The sequence below is a fragment of the Phoca vitulina genome, unplaced genomic scaffold (genome assembly GCF_004348235.1).
Source record: "Phoca vitulina isolate PV1807 unplaced genomic scaffold, GSC_HSeal_1.0 scaffold2, whole genome shotgun sequence".
Taxonomy (NCBI): Eukaryota; Metazoa; Chordata; class Mammalia; order Carnivora; family Phocidae; genus Phoca; species Phoca vitulina.
The window spans coordinates 68,166,241-68,177,089 of NW_022589705.1; the positions used below are offsets into that span (position 1 = coordinate 68,166,241).

General features: G+C 48.4%; 1 protein-coding gene across 1 annotated transcript; it reads right to left on the reverse strand.

Annotated features, from left to right (window-relative positions):
• Window positions 1–1,586: 1,586 nt before the first annotated feature.
• On the reverse strand, window positions 1,587–7,888 carry ZNF691 (zinc finger protein 691). The gene is made up of 2 exons (XM_032431255.1): window positions 7,834–7,888; window positions 1,587–3,550 (listed from the first exon to the last, which is right to left on the reverse strand). The coding sequence occupies exon 2, from the start codon at window positions 3,539–3,541 to the stop codon at window positions 2,687–2,689; it is 855 nt and encodes a 284-aa protein (XP_032287146.1). The 5' UTR covers window positions 3,542–3,550; window positions 7,834–7,888; the 3' UTR covers window positions 1,587–2,686.
• Window positions 7,889–10,849: the final 2,961 nt, after the last annotated feature.

The window sequence follows — 10,849 nt, forward strand, 5'->3', positions numbered from 1 at the left end:
AGCTGAGACTCCCAGAAAGTCACAGCAATTGTCACTAAGGCTCTAGGTCTGGAAGGATGATATCAAGCTCCCCAGACAGGGGACCAGTAGACCTAACTTGTTAGTGGATATAATGAAGAGCGTGGCCTTGGAATCCCACATACCTGATTTGGATCACAGCTTAGCCATTAGGTCAGGTCATTTAACCTTTCAGATTTGTTTTATCTCAAAAATGGGGATACTACCACCTTACAGGATAGTTATGAGATCAGAGGTAATAGATGCATGAGAAATGGTGCTCAGTGGTGTTTGATGGCAACTTTAACTATTAGGGAGTGTGCCAATTCATACATGCAAGTTTGGTGACTTATGTTTAAAATATCTTGTATGCAGATTTTCAAGGAGCAGGAAAATGTATATGCAATAAAAGTGCTTTGTAGAATACAAAAACATTAATTCAAAGGGATACATGCACCCCTGTTTATAGCAGCATTATTTACAACAGCCAAATTATGGAAACAGCCCACATGTCCATCAACTGATGAATGGATAAAGATGTGGTGTACAGACAATGGAATATTATTCAGTCATAAAAAAGAATGAAATCTTGCCATACGCAACAACATGGATGGAACTAGAGATATAATGCTAAGTGAAATAAGTCAGTTGGAGAAAGACAAATACCATAATGATTTCACTCATATGTGGAATTTCAGAAACAAAACAAATGAGCTAAGGGGAAAGAAAAGAGAGACAAAGCAAGAAACAGACTTAACTGTAGAGAACTGGTTACCAGAAGGGAAGGGGGGCGGTGGAATGGATGAAACAGGTTAAGCGGATTAAGGAGTGCACTTGTTGTGATGAGCACTGGGTCATTAAAATAAAAGCTTTTTTAAAAAAGTGCTTTGTAAACTGTAGTGTCCTACATATGTCAGGGAATTGTTTGGGAAGTCTTTTATAGTTGGAAAAAATACAGGCTTTGGATTTAGGCAGAAGTAGGTTCAGTTCCTGACCCTACCATTTACTTGCCAAGTAATCTCGAGTAAGTCACTTTCTGTCTGCCTGTTTCTCCAACTGTCATATGTGGGTGATTCTTACTTCCCAGGCTTACGTGAGAATTCAACATGATGAGAATTCAACATGATGAGCTCCTAGCACATCCCTTCCTGGGTGGGTGGCAGGATCCCATGTGATAGGTTAGGTTATGGGTGGTGTCAGAATCATATTCTAGCAATTAGCTACAATGAGGAAGTCCCCTCACTCTGGAAGAGCAGGACCCAACTGGCAAGAGATGTAGAGAGGGGTCTTCTGTATCTGTTGGAGGAAATCTGGGTGAACATTAAACTGCCATGCAGAAAACACTGAAATCCGCCATGTGGAGCCAGGCCTAAACCAGGAGGGCAGGAAGCTGGGAGGACCCCTGCCAAGCTGTCCCAGCCTTGGGAACTAAACTATTGCCACTAAAGGCAAAGACTGCCATTGTGGGTTCATCCCAGCCCTCACCCCCTGCTCCCCGACACTATCATTCTTCCTAAGCACAAGGAAGTGCCAATCAAGAATCTAAAGGAGAAAAGGTTCTCAGACTTGGCACTGACTTCCCACAGAGCAAATGGTCCAGGGCCACATCAAGAGGCCATCCTAGCTCCCACTTCCAGGGACTCACTTGGTCCCAGGCCAGCCCCCCCAAGTGGCTCTTCCTTCTGAAGCCACTAGGTGAAAGCAATGGAAAGGGCATCAGCTCAGAATCAAGGGAGGCCCAAGTGTGAACTCTGGCTCCACCACACCCCTGCTGTATGACTTCATGTCTCCTCACTTGTGTCCTCATCTTATTCCCTTGAGGGCTACTGTGCCAGCTCATGGAGACAAAGATATAAATGTGACCTGTAGCCTCTACAGCAGATGTGAATACTCAGTGTTACTTCTTTCCTCTTGTCTTCCTCCTCAAAGGCCCCAGAGACTCAGCCTGCTTTCCTCTGCTTTTCAGAGCAGCCACCCATTCTTCCTGGGATCCAGCCCCCTTGCAGGGAGGCTGCAGTGCAACCAGCTCCCCAGCTCCCACTTCCTTGATGCCCCAAATAAGTACACAGGTCCTTTTCATTGAAGGGTTTTACTGCTAATCACAGATGCAGGTTAGGGTGGGGGAACAAATCACAAACATGGGGGACTGTGAAGGTCCCTGGATCGTGGCTCCCTGAGGGCTTCCCTTTCGTTCCTAAGGCAGGACCAGACCTCTTCTCCAGGCTGAGGAGGCCCCTTCCATTGGGAAGGCAGCTCCTCCCAGCGCAGGTGGGGCACAGCAGATGGGAACTGACAGCCACCACAATATGCCCTAAGCAGTTCACCTACGATTTGGAGGACCTTCAGACAGTGATGCCCACCTCACAGGTACTTCCTCAAAGGCCAGGGGATGGTTGCCCTAATGACACGAGCATGTGCTAAGCCTACCCTACTTCTCTTTCCTCCCAAGGAGATGAAGCCAAGACTGGATCCTCCAAACTTTCCAAGGCAAGAAATTGGCCTGGAAAGCGGCGAGGATTCTTACTCAAGAGTCCCTTCTCAGGACTTTCCAGAGATCCTGGCTTCAGAGGCAACAGGAAACCATTCTCCAAAGTGGGATGAAGGGCTTGAGGTCAAGGGGGCAGCAGCAGATCCTAGAGATCTTCCTACACGAGGCTGGGGTCTCTCCGCCTCTCTCCCTCATCGTCCTTCAGCTGGAGTCTTTCCCAGCCTGCTCTCCCATGTGCGTTTTCTGGTGGCGGATGAGGTTTGAGCTCCGGGAGAAGTGTTTCCCGCACAGAGTGCACCAGTAGGGCTTCTCCCCTCTGTGGGTCCTCTGGTGTGCTCCAAAGTTGGAGATGTCGCTGAAGGTCCGCCCACACTCCGCGCACTCATAGGGCCTCTCACCTGTGTGCGTGCGGTGGTGCACGCCAAAGCTGGAGCTGTTGCTGAAGCTCTTCCCGCACTCACAGCAGATGTAGGGCGCTGGCTCCAAGTGGGTCCGATGGTGCACCGCCAGCGTGGCGCTCTGGCTGAAGCTCTTGCCACAGATGTCACAGCGGTACGGCCGCTTGCCCAGGTGGTCTTGCTGGTGCGTGGTGAGGTCCGAGCGCCGCCGGAAGCTCTCCTGACACTTGGGGCATTTGTAGTGCTTCTCTTCCAGGTGGATCCGCTCGTGCCGGATGCGGTTGGAGCTCCTCGAGAAGCTCTTGCCACATTCGGAACACTTGTAAGGCTTCTCGCCCGTGTGGATGCGCTGGTGTGTTCTCAGGTTGGAGGTATTATTGAAGGTTTTCCCACACTGGGCACATATGAAGGGCTTCTCATCGGTCTCGGGCCTCGGGTGAGCCGTGGGGCCTTCGGGCTCTCCCGCGGGGACAGTGACTTTCTGACACGGCTTTTTGGGATGGATCTCTTGCGGACCCTCTGATGGGCTCTCTTGCCCGTGCTCTTTCTCCCCGTCTGGGATCCGAAAACCCTCTGAGTCATCCACTCTCCACGGCTTACCCCATTCCCCTTCCTCAGGCAGGTGCTGTTCTGGATTCTGCTCCTTCTCACTGCCCATTTCTGAACCCTGAGAATGAACACAAATGGCCAACACCTTTATTCCTGGGGTCCGGCTCCACCACAGGGCAACTTTGTTCTGGCTGAAGGGGTGTACACCTTCCCCATGGAACCATCCATCAGAAATGACCTCAATTAACGGGAATACTTAGAATGCCTTTACTTAATAACTCTCAAGTGACAAACTTCCACAGATATTTAAAGCTACCCATCAGAGTAAAAAGAAGGCATCACTTTTGTCCCCTCCCAACAGATAGTTGTGCAATGTGAATAATGTCACTTTTCTTCATACCACTAAACAATGACAGTCTAGACTCTTAATTCGTGTGCAGCTAAAGGAGCTTCCAGTTGGGAACGATTCCATTTCTCTGCCTAACTCTAAGCTAACTGAAACTCCTTTTATGTTTAATCTTTTTTGAAAAACCTTCCTTAAAAGTATCCATTTGCCTGCTTTCAAAATGAACGGAACCTCTCATTTTTGAGGCTCTCCCAGTTGTTTAAATTCTCTTAAATGTTCTGCCACCCTTCCCTTCCCCAGACCGCAGCCTAGCCTAGCAACTAGGGTTAACATCGGGGCCCTCCACGACCCACTGCAGGGACTGGGCTATGTCTGCTGATTGGTCAATATCCACTTCCACTCTCCAACACCATGCACAGCCACATGCACACCACATCACACACACACACACACACACACACTCACAGCCATTCTCACATACCAGCCACACTCAACCATGTTCTCACACCATACACACATACCATAGTCACACATATACAGCCACACACAGACACGTACACACACACCACACACTCATATACACTTATAGAAACTGACAGTCACACACATCACATATACACACACAGCCCTTCCAAACATTTAGCCACGTACGTGGCTACACAATCACACATACAGGTATATCCGTACCCCACACAAAATCACACACACACACACACACACACACACACTCACATGCCACCTACAAAGACTCGCAGATACAAACCACATTCTCTCCCCCACACACAGCTACCACATACACACTGCCAACTTCGGCAAACATCAGTAAATGCTTGCTGGGCGACACAGACTCTGAGCTCCTACAGCCCGGGACAGGCAACGAGGAGACGAAGTACTTCCGGGCCAGTGTAGGTGGTGTTTCCTCTGGACCCTGAGGCAATAATGGCGGGGAAGGCCCGGCGGGCACACACAGATGCTGTGCAGTGACACGAGCAAGAGACGAGGGGCGGAAGCACAGGCTGTGACAGGCCAGCGAGGGGAGAACGTGACAGAATTCCTTCAGGTCAGCAAGTATTTCTGGAACACACAAGAGCAGTCACGAAGGGGCACTGACTACACTTCGGGCTGGATCCTGATAGTGACACACACTATAGAACTGTGCAAATCGTTCAAGCCCTCTGAGCCTCGACTCCTACATCGCTAACACCGCGACGCCTGTCTATACTGCAGGACCCCGTGGCGGAGGAGATGCCCCCAGTGTGCTCAGGGTGCTTGTGGCGCGTACGAGTAACGCAGCAAATGACAGCTGCCATGACCACTGTGGAGGACACTATATCCTAGCCCTGCACAGATTACAAGAATGAAAAAGATCCCTTACATGATCTTGTTAGGAAAGAAAAAAAAAATTTTTTTAATTAAAAAACAGTACAAGAAAAAAAAAAGTGGTATGAGGCTCTATATCACCTAAAACGTGAAGTACTGACAGAGCCTCAAATCTTTGAGTGGAGGCCGGCAAATTTTTCTGGAAAGGGCCAGGCAGTAAATATTTAGTAAACGTCTGGGACCACAGGATCTCCGCTGCAACCACTCAACTCTGCCCTCTTATCATAAAAGCAGCCACAGACAATACATAAAGGAATGAGTGTGGCTGTGTTCCAATAAAACTTTATTTAAAACAAAGGGAGGTGAACTACAGTTTACCAGTCCCTGTTAGAGAGTGTTTCTTGAAAAATCTAGATAAGAGACATGGAGGAGGCTTGCTTCACTTTCAAAAATGCAAGTAAACATCAGAAACAATTTATTCCTTGGTACTTACTCACTGTTTCCTGACAATCCTTTTAAAAATCACAACCCCATTCTCACACTCCCAGTGCTCCTGCCCCACAGCACTTCTCACCTGCTAACATTCTATTTATTTCTTACGTCTTTTAGTGTCTGCCTCCCCCTGCTAAAACATAAGTCCCATGAGGGACAGGGTCTTTGTTTTCTAATGTAACCCAAATTCCTCAAGTAGTGACAGTCATTTATAGCAGATCTTTAATAAATATTCGTTGAATGAGCTGAGTGAAGAGCAGGCCTGTCTCCAGAACCCATTTCATGCTTATTTGTGGCTGTCTCCCCCACTGTTCCTCAGGAATCTGCCCACTCTTCCACCTTTAGGCACCCACAGAATCTTGTACGTACTTGCTTTTACAGTGATTTGCAATGATCTTTTCACATATCTGTTTCCACTAGCAGTTAATAAGCAATTTGAGGGCAGAGACTGGGTCATTTTGGCAATCTCTCCCCAGCACGAGGCGCTGCTCAAATGTTTTCTGAATGTCTGAGTCAATGGATATGATCTGCATTCAGTCCCCAGCCCTGCCCACCCCGCCTAGGGCTCCAATACCTCTCTCTGTGCAGGGGGCTACCTGGCCCCCCTCACATCCAATCCTGTTATTCTAACAGCCTGCAATATACCAGGCTCTGACTCTACTCAGGACCGAATGCTGGATCAAAATAAGAGCAAAAAGATTTAGGATTATGATTATTACCCTCAATTTATGGCACAGTGCAGGGAAATAGGCCACGAACTCCAGAAACTGGCATACAGTGTAGAAGGTTCAGTTCTGGGGGGTCAGGAACTGTGCCTTAGTCACCTTTGTATCCACTCCTCAATGCCTCGCACAGTACCTGGCATATTATACAGGAACCAATAATAATAAACATTTTTGAAGCTCATACTAAGTGCTAGGCCCTGGACTGAACACTATATGCAAATCATGTCACTTCATTTTCACAACTTATTTTAGAGATGAGGAAACTGAGGCTCAGAGAAATTGTAACTTGCCCCAGGGCACACAGCAAGTGAGTGGCAGAACTGGGACCTATGCCCATCACTCCAAAGCCAGGGCTTTTAAGCATGACACTAGTGGAGAGAAGGAGGGAGGAAGACAGGGAGGGAGGGGAGAAGGGAGATAGGAGACTGGAGTGGGGGGGCGGTGAAGGGAAGGAGGAAGGAATAAGAACAGTGCCAGGCGAGTTCAGATGACACAGGCGTGTCTCCCTGAAGAGATCAGGGATGAGCAGCTGCAGGGATAAGGCGGTATCTGAGTTAGGACTTTGCAGGATGGGTGAGCAAGACTGGGACTGGCAGAGATGGGGAGCCCACTATCTACTGAGAACATAGTGGCAGGTAAAGTACAGAAGCACTTTCATGTCACATTTCTAAGATTTGGGGAGAGAAGGGCCCATTGGGCTTGCTTTCCCAGGAGGCTGAGAGGTACAGGGAGGACCAAGGGTGGAAGGGATTGGGGCAGTGGAAAAGCGGCCAGGGCTAAGAAGTAATAGCCAAGAAGATAGGGCTGGTGATCACAGATGCTGAAGGTCAAGGGCCTGGGTTAGAGTGAAGGGGCCAAGCTGGAAAGTGGTCTGAAGGGCCAAAGTTCGGGGTCTTTAGGGTCAAGTCAAGGGGTAGGGGGTGGGGGATGATGCAGAGAGAGGAGCTTAGAAAGACCAGGGACAAGGTGTTGAAGAACAGGGAACTGTACCGGGTAGCTGCATAACGGGTCAGATAGAGGGGACGAAAGGAGTCAGAGGGCCCGCAGGAGATGGGCAGGGGAGAGGAGGCACAGGCTGCAATCAGAGGTGTTAGGGGACCGGGGCCCAAGAGGCTGGGTTGTGAGTAGCGGGGAGAAGCCGATGGCGGAGTCTAGGATACGCGCGTCCTAGAGCATAGGTCTGGGTTTTGAGTGGCCGGATGGCTTGGGACGGAGGGATGAGAGAGGGGGAGGGGCTGGCCCCCAAAGTATGGTCGGTGCCGGGGCGGGGTACCTGGACTGAAAGGCCAACTGGAGGGCCTGTGGGGAGGGGCTAGGGCAGCCTCCTGGCCGCGCGGGCCAGGGGCGGGGGCCAGGGGTCGGGGCGAGGGGACCACCGGGTCCCATTTACTCCCCACCGGATCCAGGGAGCAAAGCCACAGCCTCTAACTCCCCGGAGGGAGGGAGGGGCCACGTTCAGAGTTCCCCGCGAAGCCGTGTCCACCTCCCCCCGCGACCTCGGGCCCAACCCGGACCCACCTCGCTCCCGCCGCTCCGTCAGGGACAGCGCCGCCTCGGTGGGCCGGGGGAGGAGCCGGAGCCGGAACCCAGAAAGGACCCGCCCTACCTCTCCAGGATTGGTTCCTGAGGAGGATCCTTCCTTCCCACTGGCTGTACTGGCTGCCACAACGCAAGAAACCCAGGCGGGGCCGCCAATAAGCTTTGGCCTCGGGCAAGGCCTGCTGGGAGTTGTAGTCCTGAGGAAGAGCGTAGACTCGGAGAAGGAATTTGCGAAGTTTAGAACTGAGTAGCCGAGACTGAGTTCTCTTCCAAGGTCCTCGGATTTCCTTCTACGTTCACGCGTTAAAAGCCCAAGGTGCGGGACCACTGGTCTGGCCAGCAGTAGAATACGTAGAGCTAACGTGAATGACCTCCACGGAATCATGAACTCAGTTTCTTCTTTACTTTGAGCTGGTGGCACTTGACGATCCTGTAGACATCCCGTGAAGCCTTGATTCGCGCGCTTTACTTGAGGTTTATAATTAAACGTCAAAGGATTGTAGAACTAGAAGGGAGATTAAAGATCAACTAACCCAATCCGTTTGTCAGAGAAACTAATCGTTCCCCGTATGAGGCGCTGCCTCTGGGTTCCCCAACGCTTCTGCACAGAGATTTTTCTGCGTCCTACCTGGATAAAGCTGACTGCCATTCATCAAGCCGGCACAATAAGACTTCTAAGGTATATCCAGGGTGAAGGTTTCTTTTTTTCCCCCAAGTTTTATTAAAAAAAAAAAAAAAAGTCTAATAGAATATTCTCATACCTGCACGGTATTTCAGTGCAAAGAGCAAAGAATATTGTCTTCAGAGCTAGATAAACTAGATTTATAATCCCAGTTCTACCGCCCAACCATTTGGAACACCATTTTCCTCCCCTGTAAAATCCCTGGCAGAACTGTTTTAAGGATTAAATGAGGTAAAGCTTCTGCTTCCGCAAATATCAGTTCTCTTTCCTGCTGGTAAATTCTCTTGTGTGCAGCCAGTGTGAACAATGGGAATTAGTTTTTAAGATTAAGATATTCTGGAAAGTATGTTTGAAACTGAGTATGAATGAGTAAAATATAAATCCCCCACATACACTATTGCTTATAAATTGATATAAATAAAATACTGAGAAGGCAGATCAGAAATAAAACTGTGGCTTTATTTCTAACTGTGGTTAAAGCTTGCTTGGGTGGATTCAAGGCTATTCAAAAACCAATCCCATAAGGTGTTTTCCTATTACCAGTGCAAAGCCCTTCCCCACAACTTCTCATTCATGATGAAAATAACATCATGCCAAACAACAAATATCAAATTTTATTTAAGAACTGTACAAAAGCAAACCAAAAATTTCACCCATGCATTGTGATAATTACATTTATATATCAACTTGACCAGGCTACAGGGTGCCCAGACATTTGGTTAAACATTATTCTGACTGTTTCTGTGAAGGGTGTGTTCGGATGAGATTAACATTTAAATTGGTAGAATGAGTAAAGGAGATTGCTCTCCCTAATGTAGGTGGGCCCCATCCAATCAGTTGAAGGCCTGAATAGAACCAAAAAGCAACCCTGCCCCTAGTATGAGAGAATTCTTCCTGCCTGACAGTCTTTAGCCTGGGACATCAACTTTTTTTCCCTACCTTCAGGCTCGTATGGAAATATTGATTCTTCCTGGGTCTCAAGCTTGTCAGCCTTCAAACTGGAACTACGCCATTGGTTCCCCTTCGTCTCCAGCTTGCTGACTAACCCTGCGGATCTAGGGACGTGCCAGCCTCCATGATCATGTGAGCCAATTCCTTATAATAAATCTCTTTATACATATAAATATAACAAATATATATTGCCCAGGAGGATCCTAACTATTATAAGCACTAACAGAGAGAACTTCTGACAGAAAGATCCAGTTTCTATTGGGTAGAACTGTGTACTCATCTGCAAACTGAGATCAGCCAGTATTTCCACAAAGAGGCCAGATCACATGTGTGCAATGACTTGAAAGTGAGTAGGCTTCTTTCTGCAATCCATGCCAAAAAATGAGGTTCATTATTTTAACCTCACACAGGAGCTACCAACTTCCTATTTGAAATCAATACTCTCACCTAAGAGGCTGTTTGCTACACAAGTAGTCACGTCTTCTAGGATAATGGTCTTATGGGGAAAAAAAGCCTCTACATTGGTGGTTAAAACTGCCACTTTTCTAGCTGGACCTCTCTGAATCCCAGGAGGAAATTCGAAAAGGCCAGGGTAACAGACAGACTCATCCATGGCTGTCTTTCCAAGGCCACGCACAGCTGGGCTGCTGTGTTTGAAACTGTGCCTCCCAGCTCCCTGATTGTGCTCTTGAGGCTTTTCAGGATTATGGCTACCACATTTAAAATCCCTGCACCTGGTTAGCATCAATAGGTAAGTTAGCTTTGAAAACGTGTACATTAGCTCTGGATGTCAGGAAACTATACTGTAAACAAGCATCAAGGAAACAGAAAAGGATGGCATGTTTTACCCTTCCAGCTTCCCCACCCCATATTCCAGAAGAAAGAAGGAAGAGCGTGTGACCCAAAATATGTTTACTTTTAAAAAGCTGGCTTTGGTCTGCACTGAGAGAAGGGAAAAAGCCATTCTGGAGGGGACAAGAGAGAAGTCAGGGACTGGGCACCATAACTTCGTGACTAAAAGGTCAAGTGCAGGATGAGGCAGGGTGAAGTTCCTCTAAATAGCTCCTCGAGTAGAGAACCCCTGTATCTTGATGACACATTCACCATCATCACCTAAACCTAATCATCACCAAACCTTCATTTGGTTTCAGGAATTCTTCCAGAGCAATGGGAATTTTAAGTCCCCAGAAGGATGACAGAGTTTAGAACTGAGCCCTGAGTGAAAGGTGGTTTGCATCAAAATCACAAGGTCTAGAACTGGGGAAAGGCGATGGGATGTTTCGGAATCAGGTGTTGGGCCAACAGACTGAAATCCAGGGCAGGGTGCTGGACCATCAGGGGAGCAGGTAATGAGGTACAGCC

Bases quoted from the DNA above. Each gene is read 5' to 3' on its own strand.
- ZNF691 (XM_032431255.1), bottom strand. From the start codon at position 3,541: ATGGGCAGTGAGAAGGAGCAGAATCCAGAACAGCACCTGCCTGAGGAA.